Source organism: Mixophyes fleayi, chromosome 6 (assembly GCF_038048845.1).
Source record: "Mixophyes fleayi isolate aMixFle1 chromosome 6, aMixFle1.hap1, whole genome shotgun sequence".
Lineage (NCBI taxonomy): Eukaryota > Metazoa > Chordata > Amphibia > Anura > Limnodynastidae > Mixophyes > Mixophyes fleayi.
Window position 1 is genome coordinate 181,954,403 of NC_134407.1, and position 24,539 is coordinate 181,978,941.

The 24,539-nt window shown below is 39.3% G+C and overlaps 1 protein-coding gene across 1 annotated transcript in view; it reads left to right on the forward strand.

The window, feature by feature from the left end:
• Positions 1-24,283, forward strand: part of MYH7B (myosin heavy chain 7B) — a 44,248-nt gene extending 19,965 nt beyond the window's left edge. The window contains exons 13-43 of the mRNA XM_075177477.1: positions 733-871; positions 1,841-1,959; positions 3,719-3,868; positions 5,087-5,257; positions 5,866-6,045; positions 6,863-6,995; positions 7,319-7,395; positions 8,878-8,965; positions 9,470-9,587; positions 9,882-10,005; positions 10,867-11,003; positions 11,527-11,782; positions 11,988-12,230; positions 12,402-12,578; positions 12,733-12,878; positions 13,572-13,662; positions 14,067-14,456; positions 14,613-14,739; positions 15,144-15,262; positions 15,400-15,596; positions 15,696-16,045; positions 16,648-16,772; positions 16,877-16,992; positions 18,978-19,170; positions 19,600-19,803; positions 20,499-20,624; positions 20,862-21,032; positions 21,852-21,956; positions 22,831-22,926; positions 23,395-23,532; positions 24,149-24,283. Coding sequence (XP_075033578.1) covers positions 733-871; positions 1,841-1,959; positions 3,719-3,868; positions 5,087-5,257; positions 5,866-6,045; positions 6,863-6,995; positions 7,319-7,395; positions 8,878-8,965; positions 9,470-9,587; positions 9,882-10,005; positions 10,867-11,003; positions 11,527-11,782; positions 11,988-12,230; positions 12,402-12,578; positions 12,733-12,878; positions 13,572-13,662; positions 14,067-14,456; positions 14,613-14,739; positions 15,144-15,262; positions 15,400-15,596; positions 15,696-16,045; positions 16,648-16,772; positions 16,877-16,992; positions 18,978-19,170; positions 19,600-19,803; positions 20,499-20,624; positions 20,862-21,032; positions 21,852-21,956; positions 22,831-22,926; positions 23,395-23,532; positions 24,149-24,160 — 4,818 coding nt within the window. The 3' untranslated portion in view covers positions 24,161-24,283. The remainder of the gene's footprint in view (positions 1-732; positions 872-1,840; positions 1,960-3,718; positions 3,869-5,086; positions 5,258-5,865; positions 6,046-6,862; positions 6,996-7,318; positions 7,396-8,877; positions 8,966-9,469; positions 9,588-9,881; positions 10,006-10,866; positions 11,004-11,526; positions 11,783-11,987; positions 12,231-12,401; positions 12,579-12,732; positions 12,879-13,571; positions 13,663-14,066; positions 14,457-14,612; positions 14,740-15,143; positions 15,263-15,399; positions 15,597-15,695; positions 16,046-16,647; positions 16,773-16,876; positions 16,993-18,977; positions 19,171-19,599; positions 19,804-20,498; positions 20,625-20,861; positions 21,033-21,851; positions 21,957-22,830; positions 22,927-23,394; positions 23,533-24,148) is intronic.
• Positions 24,284-24,539: the final 256 nt, after the last annotated feature.

Here is a 24,539-nt window from a genome sequence, read left to right on the forward strand (position 1 = left end):
ATGTGTTTTTTTTTTCTTTCTGACACTGAATATCGGTTTTGTTTGTTATTTGACCTTCCAAAAATAAAAATAAAAAAAGAAAACAATATTGTGAAGACTAAAACCTTTGCTTAAAAAATGCAACAAAACCTTCATGAACAACATTCGTCAAGGGTTCTCTTACCTCTCTGTCTGTATGTATTACCCAGTATTGTCTTATCAATGTTTGTTCCCAATTGTAAAGCGCTATGGAATTTGCTGGCACTATATAAATAAATGTTGATGATGATGATGAAGGGAGTAATCTCAGAAGTTTACACTAGCTATTACACTAATGCACACAAAGGGCTAGATTTACTAAACTGCGGGTTTGAAAAAGTGGGGATGTTGCCTATAGCAACCAATCAGATTCTAGCTTTCATTTATTTAGTACTTTCTACAAAATGACAGCTAGAATCTGATTGGTTGCTATAGGCAACATCCCCACTTTTTCAAACCCGCAGCTTAGTAAATCTAGCCCAAAGTGCCTATCTATTTTCTAGGAACCAGTGACATCAGAGGTTTCTAATTAATTGATAGGCTATGCCTTTTTTTGGTAAACATTGCTCCAGCCAACAAAATGGCTAAATCCATTATGTTTAGTCGACAGATGCACTTTAAACATTTGTTTCCAAAGGTATATTGTACGCAACTGTAATATACATGTCCATATGTTAGTGTTAAAGTACCTCTCCTGTGTGCTCTTCTGCTCAGCATGCCATGGACATCCTAGGTTTCAGTCAAGAGGAGAAAACGGGCAGCTATAAAATAGTTGGTGCCGTTATGCACTTTGGGAATATGAAGTTCAAGCAGAAGCAGAGGGAGGAGCAAGCGGAGGCAGATGGCACTGAAAGTAAGTTACCTTTGTGCCCACATCAGTATAATTGAACAGTGGTTTCTATTTGCATTGCTTAGGCATTTCATTGTCATCACCCATTACTGAGATGAGCAATTCTCCAGCTGATTGAATTGACTTTACTTGCGTATACATTTTTATCTGGCATTAAAAATATACATAAAAGTTACTACACCATTGAGCATCCCCTAGCCTAATTTTCTTTAGCTGCTTAAACCCGTTGAGGATGGGCCATTTGAAGGGGAACAGCTGATTTGTGAATGATCCTGGTGCTTGGATCTAATTGGATGGACAATGAATTAAATTTCAATGGACATTTATACTAATTGTCAAGGATAATTATTCATTTACTTTGTTTTATGGAATATATATAATGCTGCTAATTTAAAGTGCAATTTTAATAGTTACATCTTGCCTATGGGTGATATTTATTGATGCATACTCTCAGTGCATACATTAGATGTCTCCTGTATATTTTTAAAGTATATAGTTAAAAATTGGGAGTTAAGCGCAGTACGAAACTATTACTCTATATATGTACAACAATACCTCATTCTTCCACCTACTAGTGGTAGGCAAAGGGTCAATCTTAGCGTGCAGTAGAGCTGCTGAAAAAGTAAAGGATGGGCCATTGAGGGACATTGTCATTGAAGGGAACATTGAGTAGTCTGAAATAAAGCAGGAGATATTAAGATACTGTCCATGAAATTGGGAATGCTGCACAAGCCAATAATTTATCTTAATTAAACTTGTTTTCAGGATTTGGAAACATATTAAAAAAAATATTTCTTGGAGTTTTCAGTTAGTTTATTTTATTTTACCTGTGCTGCTTGTGGTATCAGGATATATATATGTTTAGCAAGATATATAATGTGTACACTGTATTCAAACTTACATACATTTCTCTTTATATCTATTCTATCCTGCACCCCTGGATTGACTTATATATATCTCATCATTATACAGGTGCAGACAAGGCAGCCTACCTGATGGGAATCAGCTCAGCTGATCTCATTAAAGGTTTGCTCCATCCCAGAGTGAAAGTCGGGAATGAATATGTGACCAAAGGTCAGAATGTGGAGCAGGTACGTGGTTCAAGCCATGTATGAATGACTAGTAACAGGAGAATAAATGAAACATCCATTTGTATAATGTGGAGGAAGCAGAAGGTTATATGGTTATATATATATATATATATATATATACATATATATATATATATATATATATATAGCATAAGGGATCCCTCTTATGTACCATATTTTACAAACAATTTACTTTTACTTTCCCCTTCCTCCATTTTAATAGAGCCTCCTCCCCCATAGCGGATATGAAATTCATGGAAATATGTTTACGGTACTTTGTGCAAGAGATAATAAGGAAATATAATGAGTATTCCCTCATTAGCAGCATCAACAGCTGCTTTTTTTCCCCACTAACCACACATGGGTTTAACCCAGCATTTGATCAGGAAGAATGGAAAATATGTTTGGCCAATGAATGGCATAGACTCGTGTGGGGTCAACATTGCCAACCTGGATGTGGGAACATCCTAACAACTAGTTTGATTTGAGTATTGGCAGCTTTCGTGTAGCTTAAAACAGTGTCTGGAATGGCTATCTGGAGAAGGGTATAAGCATTGACCCAGATCCGAAATTTATTAATGCTGAACATGTGTATCCAAAAAGTTTATTTTGACTTCTACATAGAAAACTGCCGTAGATTCCCATGCTGTATAATGATAACTGTTGATGGAAGTGAGAAGAATACACAAATATGTGTTAAACTCTACTTTGCTTAGAAACCTAATGAAAGATAATGACATAATGATGTGATGATATGATACATATCATCATACATCAGTCATACAGGACTGCGGTCATGGCTGTAGTTATATAGCTATATCACCTGAGAGAAGGTGATTGGTAGAGTCTGGTAAGGGAGGAATTTTTCTCTCAGGACATTGCCCTATGTTTACTAAAGTAGTGGATTCATTACAGTAGAGGTCACCTGGGGGCCTGATCTCTTATACGAAGGATGTGTCTGTGGAACTGTTTGATGAGAATTTGTGAAATGACCTGTGAATCTGTTTTGTGACCAGTGTTGGTAGAATACATGGGAAGCACCGTGGCCTAGTGGTTAGCACTTCATCCTCACAGCACTGGGGTCATTTGTTCGATTCCTGACCATGGCCTTATCTGTGTGGAGTTTGTATGTTCTCCCTGTGTTTGCGTGGGTTTGCTCTGGGTGCTCCGGGTTCCACCCACACTCCAAAAACATACTAGTAGGTTAATTGGCTGCTATAAAAATTAACCTTAGTCTCTCCCTCTCTGTCTGTCTGTCTCACTCTGTCTGTGTGTGAGTGTGTGTCTATAGTAGGGAATCTAGCTAAGCTCCAATGGAGCAGGGACTGATGTGAATGACTTCTCAGTACAGCGCTGCAGAATTAGTGGTGCTATATAAATAAATGATGATGATGATAGTCAGCACTCAGAAGAGCAGGATTTGTTTTATGTTATTGTTTGACTGCTTATAGCCCAGAAAGCACTGTGAACTTTTTTTTTAGCAAATAAAAGCCAACCAGACTGGGTTTAAACCTTTACCTGTGGACTTTTTGACTGTTAGTGCAGCTAAAATCTGCGAAGCCTACCTGAAAAGGAGCTACACCCCTTCAAGACTTAAAGCTATAGCCAGTTATCTATACTGTGCAAAACATGGGACTGTTTAACACCTTCTTATTACATAAGGGGAGAAGAATTCATCACCCTCTGTTTTATTTCCTATTGTGTTTCGATTAATCTCAAACTGTTAACAATTAAATATATTTATATTTTTTATTCCCAGGTGGTATTTGCAGTAGGTGCTTTGGCAAAAGCAACCTATGACAGAATGTTTAAGTGGCTTGTTAGTCGAATTAACAGGACGCTGGACACCAAGCTAGCCAGGCAGTTCTTCATAGGAGTACTCGACATTGCGGGATTTGAAATATTTGAGGTAACCTCACACTATTGATTTCACTGTTTGACATAAATCCAATGACATGCAAGTCCTTGAATAATGTTGGGGGCAGTGGCGGAAATAAAGTGGGTGCTGACCGCACTATTTACTAAAGGCTGAAAATTCCCAGGAAGCACTTGAAGTGCCACAAGTATGCACTATAAATAGTGGTCACGTCATGAAATAATAAATGTTGCCCCATCATAAATACAATATTATTGTTAATGTTAGCAATCAAACAATAGTGTCCCCTTAATATAATGTCAAAATAATATTGCCCTCTTCATATAATCATACAATCATTTTGCCCCCATAAGATGATTAATTATTAATTTTGCCCCCTTAGTCAGTTAATAATGATTGCCCTGATGTTTAATAAGTGTATTGTGGCTCATCATATGTTCTAATGGCCTGGACAGGTAGCTCTAACCCAGTGTTGGCAAACCTGTGACACTCCAGGTGTTGTGAAACTACAAGTCCCAGCATGCTTTGCCAATATATAGCAGCTTATTGCTGGAAGGGTATGCTGGGACTTGTAGTTTCACAACACCTGGAATGTCACAGGTTAGCCAACACTGCTCTAACCGCATGTGGTTTGGGACTTTCAGACCACCACACATCGTCGGTGGTTTTAGCTGTCACCCTCCAAATCACTGGATAGCAAATGCTGCAGTTTGGAGGCAAAGTGTGGTTGTTGCAAAAGAACCCCAAAAAATGACTGCTTGGTAAATTTACCCCTTGCTATATAATGGTGATGTCTCAAAAACAATATTAATTGTATGTATATACAATGAAAGCGACTTTAATGAATCTGTAACAAGTGTATTGTTGGGTTGGGTGAACTTACAATGGCATATTATAAATGTCAGCAATTAATAGGTATGAATTTACAAGGCAGTTTTTTGTGATGTGCAGGCAGGTTTCAGACAAAAGAAAAATTACCCTTTGCTCCAGTGTGTCCTTTATAAACATATTGCATATTTCTCTTCAAATAAACATTCACCTGTAAAATTCCATGTTTTTCCATCTAAGCTGAGCGATCTGAAAATGAGAGTTAAAAGTATAAAGTAACAGGATCTCTAGTCTCCGAGGTCGGCATTGACAGTGTGTAGTTCAGTGTAATCCCGCACATCATTTCCTGGTCATTCAGTTTAGAGGTAGCTGTTGTCCTGACCGTTGCTAACTACGTGCCTATTGTGTGTTTCTGTCCTACAGTACAACAGCTTTGAGCAGCTCTGCATCAACTTCACCAACGAGAAATTGCAACAGTTTTTCAACCACCACATGTTTGTGCTGGAGCAGGAAGAGTATAAGAAGGAGGGGATCGAATGGGTGTTTATTGACTTCGGCCTTGACTTACAGGCTTGCATTGACCTCATAGAGAAGGTATCACGCTTCACGATGCACTATTAGCAAAATAAAATCTGCATTGACAAGTAAAGCGGCATTAAACCCAAAAAATAAAAAAAGTTAAAATTTCCATGTAATATACAGCTATACCTGCATGTGAAAGTGGTAAATACATCAATTATACAGTCTAGGCCTTATGGTGGGAGGTGATCTAAGAGTTCATCTGTGATGTTTACATGGAGTGATGAACATTCCGAGATAAATACTTTGTTCCTATTGTCTATTCCTCAAACATCCAATGGGATTTGTAGCAATCTTGTTGATCACTGAAGCTATTGCTCAGGCTAGTTTGGGGTAAATGATCCAAATTGCTCGACACTCACTACTTGTGGGCAGTGTCAACCCGTGTTTCATTGTTGACTTGTTCCTGAGATATTATATTGTCGACATCTGTTGAACATAACTAACACAAATACAGACATCTAGCAGAAATATGCCAGGTGATGATACTGAAGCACCAAAATGCAATAACTTACTGACAACTTTTTATAGCTTTTATTAAGTGCTTTGTGTTATGCATTAAGTTTTATCAACCAATGTATATTGAGCATCAATGTGTATTTTATGCATGATGTTATTCCCAGCCTCTAGGCATCCTTTCCATCCTGGAAGAAGAATGCATGTTTCCCAAGGCATCAGACATGACCTTCAAAGCAAAGCTTTATGACAACCACTTGGGGAAATCTCCCAACTTCCAGAAGCCAAAAGTAGATAAGAAACGGAGATATGAACCTCACTTTGAGCTTGTCCATTACGCTGGAGTGGTGAGCATCAAACTTTATATTACATCTATTTCCACAAAACAAAATTCTATCAAGTGTAGATGTTTGGATGAACCCAGTTGCAGTCCTGAGTTTCACTCATTCATTCAAACTATTCATTTGGAAATTTGTGTAGTTGCCCATTTTACAGCATCATTATTTGTCAAGCATCAGAATCAGACTAGACATCATCATTTACAAGAAACAAGAAGTATGGGTTTATATATGTATGTCTTGTATATCTCTGACTGGCTTTAAAGATTTATAAATCAAACTGATGTACAAATATGGAGCATCGTACATCACTCATCATTCTGACCCCATGGGAGTGTGGGTGAAGAAAGTGATCTGTCCTGTCATTGACTGGAGAGAAAATCTATTGATATTTACAGTACTGGGTAAAAGAGCTTTGTGCAAACAAACTATTGTGAACCACTCTTAAGAATACATACATAGGCAAACCCAGGGGGGGGGGGGTTCCTAGTGCCTGGAAACCCCCCTCCAAGCCTGGAGCACTGTATAATTGAGGTGGCTGGACCCTGCTCCCTCTTCACCCAGCTCTGCTTGAAAAGGGAGAGCTGGGTGCACCTAACAGTAGTGCACGCAGCATTGCCCATGTATATTATGGGGATAGGAAAAGTTAGAGAGCAGCCAAGCACTGTCTAAAATTATAGCCACGCCCCCATGCATGTTGGTCTCGCCCACTGGCGGCGTGGTGTGGAAACCCCCCTCTACAAATCCTGCATTTACCCCTGACATAGATGATATTTATGTTAGGATAAGATGACTGGTAGCTGACAATTAGCTTCTATTTGGACAGGTTCCATACAACATTATGGGATGGCTGGACAAGAACAAGGATCCTCTGAATGAAACTGTAGTAGGCGTGTTCCAGAAATCCTCTAACAAACTGCTGGCGAGTCTGTACGAAAAATACGTCAGCTCTTACTCAGGTAAGACACACTCCAGAAAGGTTGTGTGTAATATGCATTGGAACACCGCTGACTCTGTCCTCAAAAGACTCATAGAAATACTGAGCAATTATGGGTTATTAAGCAACTGCAAAAGTTTGCATAAGTGCGACTAGTTTTACAAGGAAGCGCAAGTTATAATGGTGATGTAGAAGTCTGCACCAGCTGATGGGAAAAGCTGGATTGCCTAAGGTCATAGGTACTGGTCTGGAGTTTTAGTAGGGTGATTTGATTGGACATATTGAGGAACTTCATTATTTCCATATGAGCTCTTCAGGACTAACAAATCTTTATTGCTCCTGCAGATGGACAGCATAAGGCTGGAGTGAAAGAAAAACGCAAGAAAGCAGCTTCTTTCCAGACAGTGTCTCAGCTTCACAAGGTAAATAAGAAAATGTAATGATAATCTAGTCTTGCACATAGCCAATACTAGATTTTATTATGTTACACAGAAATGTAAAGTCTTGCTCTCCTTCAAAGTATTGCTAAATAAATGCCAATTCCTGTCATCACAACTTTGCTGTGGTCAGTTACTAAATATGCAAATGTGCAAACCTCTATAGCAACCAATCAGCAATTAGCTCTGATCAATCTCGTGGACGTTCTACACAATGAAAGCAAGTGTCTAATTGGTTGTCATGGGCCAATGAATATTTGCACTTTTCCAGTAAACAATGCCCTGTCTACCTAAAATAGTTTATGCGGCATGAAAGATCTACATACAGATCTGTGAGGGTTCTCTGTCATGGCATGGCTGAGATGCAAGGAGTCACAGAGTATCCTCTTTGTGAGTGTGAGGTATTTAAGACTTGCAGTGATGTTTAGTTAAATCCATTTCTTGAACATCACTTTAAGTCTGTACTGCTTCCCACTCCACTGCACACACCAGAGAGGAGATCAGTGACACAAGAAGGAAGATAGGGTAAGAATCTGGAAATTGATGTACAATTGTATTGTATGGTCTCTGAAAAACATGTGACAAATTGGAATTAACTGTGGAAAATGGAAATACATATGTAAAATATCCACATTGAAACCAATAGAGAAACCCCTTCCTCCTCAAGTATTCTTAGTATCTCCTGACTCTCCCCGAGAGGACTAGTGGCCCCTATATCCCAAGGTTTTTTCAAGTAGGTTCATATTATCACACTGCACATCAACAAGTTTGTCTATCTAAAATGCTTTCTCATTTTATTTTTTGCAATTATATTAATGGTCCCATTTATGTTGTGATCTTTCCTGAGCAGCTCTTCCCTTCCCCTCTCTGCGAGAGTCCCCCTTGTGTTCCCCTCTTCTTTATGTAACCCCCTTTTATTTTCAGTATCCCATACGTTGTAAAACTTTTCAATAAAAATTGATGAAAAAAAATAAAAATATCCACATTGATACATTTCTTATTGCTTTTGAAGGAATCCGTCGTAATATTTACAGAACTTACAATCTAATTGTTATCTGACTCAAGTTCCTTGTGAATTTATAGGCTTTGTTTTCATGATTATTTATTCAGTCAACAAAATGGCCACCTCCACTGTGTGTAGGGGACAGGTACCCTAATATAGATGTGAGCTGTGTTAAGCTCTAATTGACGATATTGCAACTAGAGCGGAGATGTGGTATTGTTTTTATGGAGACTGCAACATCTGTATATTATAACAAGAGCTTTACTAGAAAACATCGACTCTTTAAATCAAAACTAGCTTGATCACTTTATAACTGCTGAAACAGTGCATCAAACAGTGCATAAAAAGAGAAAAAAAATAAATCAACACATTTGGATGAAACTCAACATAGAAAATGTGTAAAAATGTATTGACAATGCATGAATACATCCAGACAGACCTTTGTTGTTGTTGTTGTTGTTCAGGAGAATCTGAATAAGCTGATGACTAATCTACGCTCAACACAGCCTCACTTTGTCAGATGTATCATTCCTAACGAGAGCAAAACTCCAGGTAGGAGGAAACTGCACCGCATAAGACGTGCCGATATGAGGCACTGCTTTCTGCATACATCCCTAGAATATTATATATGGTATGTGTAGCCCACAGTGTAAGCTGTAAATATATTACAAGTCACCAAGTAATATTGTGACCATATAAAAGTTGCAGGTTACATCAAATATTATAACTAACAGCAGGGAGGTAAGTTATTCCTCATGGAACAAGTGGTCATAATGAAAACTAAAATAATACAATCATTTATGCTGATATTTACAGAAGATCATAACTATATAGAGGTTCACTTAAATCATTTATCAAAATTGCTTAAAACCACCAAAAATATGATCAAAAATGGAGAAAGTGTAGCTAATACATGGAACATATCATAAACCCAACGAGGTTGATAATGATGATTTTATAGACATATATTGTTAGGCATAAATATATGTTACATATAAATATTGAATGTTTTTGACAAGATGAATATTTGTAGTATAATTTCCATGACTTTTTCAGGTGTTATGGATCCGTTCATGGTCCTTCACCAACTGAGGTGCAACGGTGTCCTGGAAGGCATTAGGATTTGCCGTAAGGGATATCCCAACAGGCTCCTGTATGCTGATTTTAAGCAGAGGTAAGCAAGAGATTAAACCTCACTGAGACCTTCATTCCTAATGTTGGCTGCACACAAGTCTGCCCTGTCACATAGTCTTGTGTTTAGATAAATTGGACAGATCCGGTTGGCCAATGACGGTACACACAGCCTGTTCGATGTCGACTTGATTTTCACAAATGTCTGATTTTGATCCAATGCATTTTCATCGGATCATTCTCAGTACACCACACAAGGCCCAAGTTGTTGATACCAATGCCAATATTGCTGTGCGCATGCCCAGTGTAATTTATTTTACTGTTACTATGTTGACAGGTATCGGATCCTCAATCCAAATGCCATCCCAGATGATAAATTTGTTGACAGCAGAAAAGCCACTGAAAAATTATTGGGTTCACTGGACATTGATCACACACAATACAAGTTTGGACACACTAAGGTACCCGTCGTCTATCTCATATACAGCTGCATGTAACACTAGATTTTGCAGAAACACCAGTATTATGTCATTATTGTTGGGCAAGTGATTCATGTATTTAAAAGTTGAAGAATTAATAGAACTAAATTTAGTTTTGGCAGTATGTGGGGTATATGATGGATTCACAAGCTATCTTCAAATTCCTTGAGTTATTTTGCAGGATTATTGGAAGCTATATTCGCTCTAATATAAACACATTAAAAAGATAATAGACAATCACAACTAAAGAATGATGAGTAATTTATTCTGAGTAAAAAAAAAAAAAGCTGGGTAATTTATTAAAGGGTTAAAACCGCATTATGTAACTGTGAGGGAACTGGACAAAAAACTACTTTCCTCGTGTGTACCCGTCTTGCTAGGACGTTCCGCTGGCCTTGTTTACTGTAGTCTTTTATTTACTAGCTTGCTTTACAACCTTCCTAGTTAAAATGTCATTTGATGGGACATGCCTATGTTAGCAGAGTATGATTGGTTGTATTAAAGCCTCCCCTAACTAGGCAGCTGCTGGTGTCATGTTTCATAAAATCTGACACCAGCATCTGTCCAGTTGGCGTTACAGAACACAGGTATGCCGAGTGTAAGAGTTTATAGCAAGGTCTGATTTACTATACATCCATTTACCCTTTGTGATATTCAATAATACATCTAAAAAAAAAGTATTATCTTGCTGTAAAATTCTACTAGTTTTTCAATGTCATGATAATTCACCTATGTATAAGCGTTTTGATGTCTAGACAGTGAAGTGCTGTATGGAATCTGACAGTCATTGTTGGACTCAGATAGTGGAGGATAAATATAAAGGGAAACATTTGGCTTGTCTAGGTCTTCTTCAAAGCTGGGCTGCTTGGTCAGCTGGAAGAGATGCGAGACGAACGTCTGGCCAAGATCATCACAATGTTGCAGGCTAGAAGCCGGGGTAGACTCATGAGGATTGAGTACCATAAGATCATTGCAAGAAGGTAATGTCTATGCTATGTTGGGAACTAATTATATCTTAAACCTCTAAGCATATATTATCAGTTCATTCCTATATTGAGAATATTGTATTGCGAGACTCAATTCAGTAAAATCAGTATTACGCTGCCTCATAGAAGATGCTGAACCTTAACACACCTTAATACCTACAGCTCTACCTATTAAATGTCACCACTCACAGCCAGAGCCAGATTTAGACCTCATGGGGCCCTAGGCAAGATACTGGTTTGGGGCCCCCTCCCTGAAAAAATCCATAGCACTATAGTTTTTAGCATAACATATACCCCTATTCAGGGACTGGCTGGCAGACTTTAGCCCAGGGGGGCAACCACATAGCACTGGCCCATAAGTAGCGGCCCATTTTTAAAGGTTGGTCTCACCGCCGACCCTGGGAGGGCCCTCTGGGGACCGCTGGGCCCTAGGCAATTGCCTAGGTTGCCTAGTGGTAAATCCGGCCCTGCCCACAGCCACGATTGCTTATTTCTGCTTTAATTCCGGTCATTACAGGGATGCATTGATGGTAATCCAGTGGAATATACGGGCCTTCAACGCAGTCAAAAACTGGTCATGGATGAAACTATTTTTTAAGATTAAGCCCCTGCTGAAATCAGCACAGACGGAGAAAGAGATGGCCAACATGAAGGAAGAATTTCTGAAGTTGAAGGAAGCTCTGGAGAAATCTGAAGCCAAAAGGAAAGAACTGGAGGAGAAACAGGTGACACTGATCCAAGAGAAGAATGACCTAGGGCTGCAGCTCCAAGCAGTAAGTCATGATTCATAACTTGAATAAGGTGTAAGTTTATCATAGAATATATTACATTTAAGCACAACTTCCATATATTTTACCATTTGGTTAATAGTACACAGGTTTGCAAATACAGTGCATTGCCAATGTTTTCAGTTTTAGCTTTACAAATATTACAAACAATGGAAGTACCAAAATTTCTATTTAATCTGTTTTATCGCAGGAGCAAGACAATCTTGCGGATGCAGAAGAGCGCTGTGACCTGCTAATCAAAACCAAGATCCAATTAGAGGCCAAAGTGAAAGAGCTTAACGAGAGAGTGGAAGATGAGGAGGAGATGAACTCTGACCTGACATCAAAGAAACGAAAGCTGGAAGATGAGTGTGCTGAACTTAAAAAGGACATTGATGACCTGGAAATTACACTGGCTAAAGTAGAGAAGGAGAAACATGCAACAGAAAACAAGGTTAGTCTTGATTGGGTCATTTGAAGAATGGGGCACACACAAAGTACGCAGTACTGAATAAAAACACAGCAACAATTACCGATCATTTGTTAAAATTTTACACTTGTAACTGTGAGATTGAATTATCCATTGAACGCTTGGTTACTGGCCTCTCTCTCTACCTGTCATTAGGTGAAGAACCTTGTTGAAGAAATGGCTGCTTTAGATGAGATCATTGCCAGGCTGACCAAAGAGAAGAAAGCTCTACAGGAAGCTCATCAACAAGCCCTAGATGATTTACAGGGAGAAGAAGACAAAGTCAACACACTCACCAAGGCCAAAGCTAAGCTGGAGCAACAAGTGGACGATGTACGTTGTTCCACTAGTAGACTGATCTAGACTGGAAAATTGCAAGAATAAACGCATGCAGCTCTGCACAAACTATCCAGAAGCGTATAATTGTTTTTGCTTTACTTATATTTATGTAACCTCAACATATTCTTCTATATATATATGCCTGCAGCTGGAAGGCTCTCTGGAGCAAGAGAAAAAATTGCGGATGGATTTAGAGCGAGCAAAGCGAAAGCTGGAGGGAGATCTGAAACTTACCCAGGAGTCTGTAATGGATCTGGAGAATGACAAACAGCAACTGGAAGAGAAACTGAAAAAGTAAGTAATACAAAACACGCAGCCAAGGGAGCCGAGAAAAAGGGGGACAGGTACAATGGCCTATTTAGTGGGAGGAGCCACCAACCTGGTGTGACATCCCCTTCAGTGGCTGTGGAAGGGGCCCCAAGAAGTTGCTGTACCGGGACCCAAAATTTCTCTTGGCAGCCCTGCAAACAGCTCACTATCACCAGAAACAGATTTTATAGAACAAATCCACTGAAAACCAAAATACTTCGTTTTGTTATGTTTAGTTTTGTAAAAGCTCACAAGTTGTTGTGTTGTATCTTTATAGACTTGGGGGTAAATGTATCAAGCTGAGAGTTTTCCGGCGGGTTTGAAAAACCAATCAGATTCTAGCTATCATTTATTTAGTACATTCTACAAAATGACAGTCAGAATCTGATTGGTTGCTATAGGCAACATCTCCACTTTTCAAACCCGCCGGAAAACTCTCAGCTTGATACATTTACCCCTTGGTCTTTACTGCATAAATGACTGATGTCTCAAAACTACAGCTCCCATGTGTCCTGGTTTTCTGTTTAAAATGTCTTTTCCTTGGGTATATTTACAAATACAGACTCTCTGGTGACTGACAATCATCACAAAGGTTCATTCTAAAATCAAAACACACGATTTTGCATTCCCAACTTGGATAACATTTCTCATGAGTTTGTCCTGCTCTCTCTTCCACAGAAAAGATTTTGAGATAAGCCAACTAAATTCAAGGATTGAAGATGAGCAAATTATGAGTGCTCAGTTACAGAAGAAAATCAAAGAACTGCAGGTAATATAGCCGACTTTTAATTGTAATATTTTATAACGGATTTATTTATTTTAATAAATGTACATTTAGATTTATGGAAATCTCTTATTTGGAAACCTGATATTCAGAAAATAAAAAACTGAATGGAAAAAGAAATGTATTGCTGCTGCTCATCAACAATGTTATACACACAGATACAAATAAGTATGTGGTTCTACTAGCTATTTACCATATAATAAGATATATCTTACTTTGACAAACAAAATACAATAATGAAATGTAGGGATAAGTCACACAAAAAGTACTCAATAATTTTAAATAGTGTAATTATGACCTCTTGATACAAAATAATAAACCAGATTGTCATTTTAGTGTTATTGATAAGATTAATGAGACTCTCACTAATAGCTTCTTTTGCCACAAAGGCACGTATTGAAGAACTGGAAGAAGAGCTGGAAGCCGAGAGAGCTACCAGAGCGAAGGTGGAGAGGCAGCGCTCCGAGGTGGCCAAAGAGCTGGAGGAACTGAGTGAGCGGCTCGAGGAAGCTGGTGGGGCCACATCTTTGCAGATCGAGATGAACAAGAAGCGAGAAGCTGAATTTTTGAAGCTGCGCAGGGATCTGGAAGAAGCCACTCTCCACCATGAGGCTACAGCTGCCGGCCTGCGGAAAAAACACGCAGACACTGTGGCTGAGCTCGGAGAGCAAATTGACAGTCTGCAGAGAGTTAAGCAGAAGCTGGAAAAAGAGAAGAGTGAGATGAAGATGGAACTGGACGACTTGTCTTCCAACATTGAGCAACTCGCCAAAAATAAGGTTGGAGAACCGGCTTTGGTTGAGCAGAAACCATTGTCACAGTTAACACTAGGCAATTATTTTCTGAATATGACCCTGCCACAGCGCAATAGTTGCTCAGACTTTACTGTTTATTATCTATGTCAAAAGTTTCCAAAACGGTGTCTTGTATTGCAGGGGAATGCAGAGAAGTTGTGTCGGACATATGAGGATCAGCTGAGCGAGGCAAAGTGCAAGGTGGATGAAATGCAACGGCAGCTAGCAGATATCTCTCTACACAGGGCAAGGCTGCAAACGGAGAGCGGTAAGATCACTGCTAACAGATAAAATGGTATTCACCAAAATGTATGCTGCAATGAACTTAGCGTTCATCTCTAATCAGTCACACTAAGCCTTTATCTGTATCTAATGTGTAAGAAATGGCAATGTATTGTAAAGCGCTACGGAATTTGCTGGCGCTATATAAATAAATGTTGATGATGATGATGAATGTATTGCTAATCACAGATATTTTGTACGTAAAAAAAATAAAGTAAAACATTCTGTAAATTATTAAAACTATGAGTCTGACCTCATCCATTAGGGTGGCCAGAGGCAGCTACTACAGAGTATATGTCTAGTAAACTCTACGTACTGATCTTTGTACTATGGATAGACATAATGCTTAAAAGCCGATAGTTATTCTAATTTATCTATGTGGCTGGTTAGGAGAACTCTCTCGACTTCTGGAGGAAAAGGAGTCACTTGTCAACCAGCTGAGTAGAGGCAAAGCTTCCTTCACCCAAACCATTGAAGAGCTGAAGAGGCAACTGGAAGAGGAGACAAAGGTGAGAACATTGCTGCTACTACTTATAGTGTAATACTCGGTTCAGGATATATCTGTCATGCTGCACTGCAATGAACCCTTATATAGGATACCCTGGTTATAGAATACCAACTATAAACATTTTGCCTTTTCTTGCAGTCGAAAAATGCATTAGCACATGCATTGCAAGCCTCCCGTCATGACTGCGACCTCATGCGAGAACAATATGAAGAGGAACAGGAGGCCAAAGCTGAGTTGCAGAGGTCTCTATCTAAAGCAAATGCAGAGGTAGCCCAATGGAGGAACAAGTATGAAACAGATGCCATTCAGAGAACCGAAGAACTGGAAGATGCTAAGTATGTTTCATTTTTGGTGATGCTTGGAAGTGTTTATCCCACCAGTATGTACTGTATCTGTAGCTCAGGTGGATAAATGATTTGATGACTCTCTTCCAGGAAGAAGCTGGCAGCACGGCTGCAGGACGCTGAAGAGGCAGTAGAAGGTGCTAATGCCAAGTGTTCTTCACTGGAGAAGACCAAGCATCGCCTTCAGACTGAGATTGAAGACCTGGTTATTGACTTGGAGCGAGCAAATTCTGCTGCTGCAGCGTTAGACAAAAAACAAAGAAACTTTGACAGGATCCTCTCAGAGTGGAAGCAAAAGTATGAGGAGACACAGGCTGAGCTGGAGGCCTCCCAAAAGGAGTCCCGCAGCCTGAGCACTGAGCTCTTTAAGCTGAAGAACGCATACGAGGAGTCTCTGGACAATCTGGAGACTATGAAGCGGGAGAACAAAAATCTACAAGGTAAGGAAAGGTATAAAATATGATGATATAAGTATTATGGGAGTGTGTTCCCATAACTGATCAGGTGACCACTAGGAGAACCATTGCCTGGTCTCCTGTCCCATTAATGCAATGTTAATTTTTAAGTACATATATCCCTCTTTTGTGGGATACACATATGGAATGTTGGTAATCTGGAGACATAAACTTGCAGCATTAACTAACTAGTGTCATACCGGATAGGTTTCAGCCATAAGTTCTTAACATCAGTTATTTCTAAAGGGCCTACATATTACATAGCACTTTATAAAGACAATTTACTCATTCACATCAACCCCTGCCACAATGGAGCTTACAATGTATATTCCCTATCACATGGACACACACAGGGATCGTTTTTTGGCAGAAACAAATTAACCCGACTACTATTAACTGGAGTGTGGGAGGAAACCAGAGCACCTGGAGGACAATCCACACAAACACAGGACATACAAAGCCTCACAGATGAGGCCCTTGTCGGAATTGAACCAATGACCCCAGTGCTGTGAGGCAGCAATGCTAACCACTGTGCTGTCTTGTTCTCAGCACAATTCTTATAATCACTTTGTCTAACTTCACTCCAGAGGAGATTTCTGATCTCACCGACCAGATCAGTTCCAGCGGCAAAATGATTCACGAACTTGAAAAGGTAAAGAAAGCCCTAGAAAGTGAGAAGAGTGAAATACAGGCAGCTCTAGAGGAGGCCGAGGTGAGTGATTGCATATTCTTATTTTGTCTTGGCAATTGCAATAGAATAGCATTTGTTGGTCTACTCTGTTCAAGTTTTGCAATCAAGCTTATACTACCTTGCAGGGAGCTCTGGAACACGAGGAGAGCAAGACCTTGCGGATACAACTTGAGTTGTCACAGATCAAGGCTGATGTCGACAGGAAACTAGCCGAAAAAGATGAAGAGATTGAAAATCTCAGGTAAGGCTGTTTTGGGCTATAGCGAGATTAAGCAGGGTTATGCTCATAACTATATCCAGTTCATTCCACATCACTATGTTTCGAGGTTATATAGTTCCTCAATAAGCAAACAGCAGATCGTTCAGAGCTTGGGTATTTCATCAACGGGACACACTAACATCTAGGAGGTGATCACATTTGAGATTCAAGAAGAAAACTTGTTAACATTTTAGCATTGTTACCAAAGACTTTGCCAGTTGTGAAAAGCCTAATCAGGATAATATGCCTTTATTTGTATGTTTATCCTACTCACTCAGCCCAAATGTTAAATTGTCGGAAGATCATTACGGTCCTTTAGGACTTGCCTGCTCCGGTGGCCACCCCGTATGTCATTATCTTAGGCCTCTCCAGTTTCTAAAAACCAGAGATAAATCTCTCATTGACAGTTGGCTTTTCTCACCAGCTTTGGGAAGTACCAAATTGCTTGTGTGAATTTCAGAGGTTGTTGCAGGATGAGTTACTCTGGTAGTGGAACCATTTGTAGGTACAATTTTATTACTCATTGATTTTCTCTCAACCAGTGGGTAATGGACTTATCTCATTCCTGAACTGGGCGACGGTAGCAAGGAATACCAATCACTCGGGATTGGCAAAAGTAATTTTGTCTTGATGTCTGCAAAGTTGTTGGTCTCCTGCTTATATTCATTATATGGGCAACGTGTCTGGCGTGTTATCTTTTACAATGAATATCATGACAAGTAAACCAGACAACACAATATTGGAAGCCTATCTGAACCACCAATGCTGGGTGCACAACAATTTAGCAATGAAGGCTACAGAGACCATCTCTGTGCAGAACCATTCCTGCTCTGTCTGCTTGCTTTGTATATTCCATATGCATCCAACTTGGTGACAGATTTCCTCAATCATCATCAACTTAAACCAAACTAGTGGGCTTTTCATCCAAAGATTTTCAGTCTGTTGCTGAGCAAATATAGCCTGTCAAACAGACCTGCTACCATTCCATTAATTTAAATCAAAAACTTTACAAGTATTGCTCAACGTTGTAAGACCTGATTAATATGCGGTTCATTTCTTGGGATTCACAGTTAGGGTATTCATTCCTCAAGAAGTGCTTTCTGGAAGGACTTGGCTGTCCTGGTGGCTTTGCATTGGCTTTGTTGACTTGGACACCAAGAAACCTTTCACTTATGAGTCAATTTTTATTAAATCAGACTAATTTAAAGAACCTAGCTTTGAGAGCGGTTTTCTGCTCCATTTATTCTTCAGATCTTTCCCTTGGACTTAAATGTGATGGACAAACACTACTATTTTTCCACTTGTTACCTGTTAATTTCCCTTACATTGAAATTCCTTATTTTGAGGATTAAATCCAGCTGGAAGGTACAATTTTGAACCATGGCAAAAACCAAGTTGTGTTGCAGGGAGAAATGTAAAATATGTGGCAGTAGACAAATAACAAAAAAATTGCACCCCTTACATCACAACATGATTTGTCCATATTTAAATTCACACTCTTAGTTGGATGTGTTCTAAATTGGACCCTTCATGTGAACTGTGCGACTCATTTCTGCCCCATATTAGTTTTCACCCCTTTCTTCAACCTGCAAACCAAGAGGCAGCTTTGCACTCCTTGTCTACGTGGACAGAATTTATTACGTGGGCAGAACAGATTTTCCATTTTTTTTTTTTCCAAACATGTTCCAATCTTGTCCAACCAGAACACGACCTACCAGAAGGACAGGAAGTAAGAGTGACCCTATCTAGTGGAGGGGTGGATTAACCCCTTGGTATTTGCTGCCATAGACGATGAGAAAGAAAGGAATATTTTTGAAAGTGCCCCTTTGGGGAAGGTCACAGTTGATAGGGATTTATCAAGAAATAAACCTACTTTTTACATTAGTCTGTGTAATCCATTGGTCATGTACCTTCTATACAGTAGTTTACATAAACATAATTACATGTATGGAGTTTTCTTTTTGTAGGCGCAATCACCAGCGGGCCATGGAATCCATGCAGGCGAGTCTGGATGCAGAGGCCAAAGCCAGGAATGAGGCCATAAGACTCAAAAAGAAGATGGAAGGGGATCTGAACGAGATGGAGATCCAGCTCAATCATGCCAATCGGCAGGCTGCAGAATCCCAGAAGATGGTCCGCCACCTGCAGTCTCAGATCAAGGTTGGTTATTTGTAAATTAAGAGTTTAGTATATCTAACAAAGGTTGCTGATTGATTGCATCCTTTAATGATGGGGCACATAATGAATTCCAGTAAACAGCAGTAGTGATGTTTTCTTAAATCAAGTTTATTTTTGCATTTTTTCAATAAAACTAAACATTGCAATAACTATCCACGAAAACATAAGGCACATTCGTAGGATACACAATCTATACAATTATATACAGGTAATTCCATACAGGTGTTACATCATGTGTTAATATAGTTAATATATTTGACAAAAGGGAACCCCCCCCCCCCCCCACCCAAACCTGACCTGACTTTCAAGATTCGTTCGCTAACATCATGATTACATGGTTAAAAAAGGGATCCAGGAGAGCTGTACAGGAAATAAAGGGGAAGCAGTAATATTGTAAGATTTGCCTTCCAGGATTTGCAGATCGAGTTGGACGATACTCTCCGGCACAATGATGACCTGAAAGAACAAGCAGCAGCTCTTGAGAGACGTAATAACCTACTGCTGGCTGAGGTGGAGGAACTGAGGGCAGCGCTGGAACAAGCAGAGAGGGGAAGGAAATTGGCAGAGCAGGAACTATTGGAGGCTACAGAAAGAGTCAACCTATTGCACTCTCAGGTCTGGAGAACAATGCAACATTACCAGTTTGTTTATTAAAGAGCAAGTAAAGCCACTTTTGGCCATTATGACAAATCAAAGCCTGTGTATTATGGATTTAAATAATATACGCGCAAATTAGAAGTTATATATCCACATACATACAGCTATATATCCATAATAAAATATGCTAAGGAGTGGTCCCTCGCTTCACTACAAATGTTCCAGATTAACTTTGACAGGAAGGATTCATACACAGAAACATTGCCAGGAATGTCACAGCATGATTAACTGATATACAAAAATGTGAACGGATATTGCTGTTTTTTTTTTATCTGACACCCCCTCCCCCCTTTGTATACTGTACAATGTAGGGGATAACACTGCCACTTGTTTAAAGGGCCAGATGGGTAATGGAAATACTTACTGAAAACTTTACCTTTTAACAAATCTACTGTGGAAAGTTGGGACTATCGCTATGCAATGCTTTCTATAAGAATGTAACTTTGTATGTTTAGCCCCGGAAGGACATTCATCAAGAGGTATATATAATAAAATTGATAAAATAAATAAAACAAGCAAAACTACACACACAGTGACCAACAACTGATCTGGTGAGGAAACATTCTAGAATGTCCTGACCATTTCAAGACCTGATAGATGGTGATGTATATGTATGAAGGTGCTGAATGATTCCACATATCTCCCTGCTCTAGAACACTGGTCTTATTAATCAGAAGAAGAAGCTGGATGCAGACATCTCTCAGTTATCCACAGAGGTAGAAGAAGCCGTCCAGGAATGTCGTAATGCGGAGGAGAAAGCCAAAAAGGCCATCACTGATGTAAGGGGAAAAAAACAAAACACAACAAACAATCACTAATACAATGGGGTACTAAACAACACACATGGTTTTTTTGTGTATAAGAGCACTTTATTATTGTTGAATACTCCACAATGTGTCCTCCAATGATTTGTGGCTCTAAAGAATAAATTGCATGGAATAGAAATTATTTTTAGAACAAAGGGTGTTTGGGGCCGACATTTTGGTTTTAATAAGATGTTGATGTCACCTACACAGGCAGCAATGATGGCAGAGGAACTGAAGAAAGAGCAAGACACTAGTGCCCATCTGGAGAGAATGAAGAAGAACATGGAGCAGACCATTAAAGATCTACAAATGCGGCTCGATGAAGCCGAACAAATTGCTCTGAAAGGAGGGAAGAAACAGATCCAGAAACTTGAAGCCAAGGTGCGTGTCTGGACTCGGGGGTGGTCTAAGTTGATTTATTTATTTTTTTAATCGCAGGGTCTTACATCTTAGACACATACAGCACAAGGTTTCGGGACAATACCCGGCAACATACAGAATAGTCCAAACACACAGTGTGAATATTCCTGTTTAAGGACTAGTTTAAATAAAACAAAAAAACATTTAATATAAAAAAAAAAAAGTAGATGAGACTAGAAAGGGTTACAAGCAATTATGAACATCTTAACATGATGATTGTGGTAATGAAAGCCTTTAAAGAATGCATTCACACATTACAAGAGGTTAATGTTGAATCAATTTTAACATTACAATTTTTATTTTTGTTTTTTTTTACAAACTACATTCATGAACTTTGAACTTTATTCACACAACACAAAGCATGAAAGAAAACCCATTCTTCCATACATATGTAGTTTGATGCAGGGCAGTGGTGCTGGGACACAACTGTCACTATGCTGTTCTAGAAGTACAATAAAAGGTGGTTCACAATATAACATATTGCATCTGATATCAAGGGACCAAATTCTGGGACCCCCTTGGTGGCCTTGATCCACAGGACCCCCAGCACCTCTGCTCTAGAGTCAATTAAAAGCATGGTGGCATTCTTTTGGGTTTATTTTTAGCTACCAGTGTACAAACACACACACAATATTCAGGTGATAAATACAGAAGGGTCAAACTGCTCATTAAATAGGAAGTAAAAGAACTTCTCAGAATTGATCACTAGACAGCAAGACTCCAGTGTGCAGAGGTGTCTAGTCCATCTACTGATCGGTATGAGTTCTGTTATTGCAACAGGTGAGAGAGCTGGAAGGCGAGCTTGAGAATGAGCAAAAGAAGAATGCCGAGACCCAAAAAGGAATTCGGAAATACGAGAGGAGGATAAAGGAGCTCACCTACCAGGTAATGCTTCTGAATATAAGTTTGTTAGAGAGCACTGTCCCTGTTTGTGAGACTGTAGCATGGTTTTTCCTGAAAATAAGTGTAAATGCAATTCCTAGAATTTAAGAAAAGACAATATTCTGCAGATTACAATTAATAAATAATCTGAAAACAAAGTTTCACTCTTGGATATTCTACTAAATAAGAGCCGAGGGTTTGAATAGGACATTTCAGTTCTTGTTGGACAATAATAGTTATGCTCCCCCAAGTGGACTTTGCACATCAAACAGCATATGGTATATTCTTGGCCCCTGGGCAGAAAGATGTAGAAAGCTAGAATTATACTGTTAAAGCAAAATTAGTTTTATAAAAGATCACACACTGGTGTCATACTGCAGATTGACGTTTCTGAATGTCATCATGGAGAAGTTAAAAGGACAGCTGTGTAGCAATGCAGAAGCCGTTCCTGGCCCCAGACTCTTTACTAACAGAATGCTACTTGTATAGGAAATGAAGCACAGTCACAGAACTTCACAGTGACATCATGTGATAGAAATGCCTTGCATGGGATAGCTGATTCAACTTCTATTAGGTCCAATGTGGATCTATTGGTGACAAGAACAGTAGTTACTATTAAATATATATATATATAATCATGAATCTGCTAACAGTGATTACACTTGCTCATGGCTCCTGAATGCTCTTGCCTGGTTATAGATAAATAAACCACCGTCAGCCCCAGTAACCCCCCCCCCCCCAAAGTGAAATCTGCAACCATGACAATGGGCCTAGTTATAGGTGTAAATCATATCGTGTCTAGGGAAAAACCGGTAGAGCTACCACCACTAAGACACACGGGATAACTTCTATTAAATTACTTATTTGCTTGTTACAGACCGAAGAAGACCGGAAGAATCTGGCACGAATGCAGGATCTTATAGATAAGCTGCAAATGAAAGTCAAGAGCTACAAGCGGCAGTCTGAAGAGGCTGTAAGTAACATAAGCTCACTACACCACTACCAGACCACACCTAACCTGTACCTGAAGTGTGATCATATACAGACCTCTATGACATTAACCTGAATCACCATCATCATATTATAGACTATTATACTTTTGTTCAATTCTAAGAAATTTGATTTTGACAGGATGGACATGATCCATAAGTGCAGTAATCTACTACATTCAAGATCAACCATGTTGGGCTAATTTAGTTACTACTGAACTTGTTGTATTGCGATGCTTGTGTAACTTATTAAAGTAATTACTGGTGTGTAGACCTTCAAAGTGTGCACAAGTCTGCACTGTTAATGGTTTGTTGGACATGTCTGAGGTAGAGAGCAGCTTAGATTGAAACAAACACTTATTGTGCATACGATTTTACGTGGAGATTTCAGATGCCTCGTTAATACCTTCTATTCCAAAAGTGACCCAACCTTGTTCTCTCCCCCATTACAGGAGACTCAGGCCAACTCCAACCTAGTGAAGTACAGGAAGGTCCAACATGAGCTAGATGACGCAGAAGAACGTGCGGATGTAGCAGAGGGACAGGTCAACAAGCTGCGTGTCCGCACCAGAGAAGCGGCTACTTCCAAGGTAGCGATGAAAGCTGCACTTACTGCTCACTCAGGAGCTAGGTGTAACAACTAATGAATTGCTTTAGATATAAAAGATTTTATTTACTCCGATAGTCCTCAAGATTTCCGTTGTCTAATGGACAGCACAAGAGTTAAGAGTTGCCCGACATTTATGTTCCAGCTTATATGTACTTCTATTAATCCCCCTTAGTGTGTAACCATCACATGAGGAATTTATCCTGTAAACCTTAACCTAGAGTTTCTACTTCTCTAATCCTTGCTCCCAGCGTAGCATGGTAGTGTTCACTCCTATTCTTTACTTTATATAACCGGTTTCTTTTAGCAAGGATTATTTTACTGAACTAGAAAAACATTGAATCCAGGATTCAGTTCGGATACTTTGCTGTTAACAAACCATCAGAAGTACAAGCCTCATAAAAATCATATTCACACTATATTGTAAGAAGACTGATAATGGTTATTTGTGAGGAGTTGGGACAGCTAAATAATGTGAATGTTCTTTATTCATTTAAGAAGAATGGAGTTTCAATAGAACTTGCTAAATATAATTTGAGAAATGGCAGCGTGTGCATAGTGTAATATTAATACAATGCTTTGTTTTTGTCTCATGGCAGCATGAAGAATGAGACCGCCAGACTCTACAATCCCTTCCCGGACAGCTGCAACAGCTGTGCCAGACCCACCCGTCTGCCCTCTCCCTCCTACCCCCTTGTTAACTAATAAAATCTACTGAGGCACAAAGCCACAAAGCTTGGTATCTTTTGTAAAAGCACCGACATTCTTTTTATCCTCACAAATACAGATCAGGCTTTGAGTTACCAATACTATTGTACACTTCCTACAAAATTATTCTTTATATATGGATATCTACAAAAATACATTTAACAGAATATCTTACCATTATTTGCCAAATTAACCGAACCTGTAAAAAAAGTACATTTTCTATCCTAACTATTGATATGTAGGGAAGTACTCCGTGGTTGCAACACAGCGCCACCGTGTGGC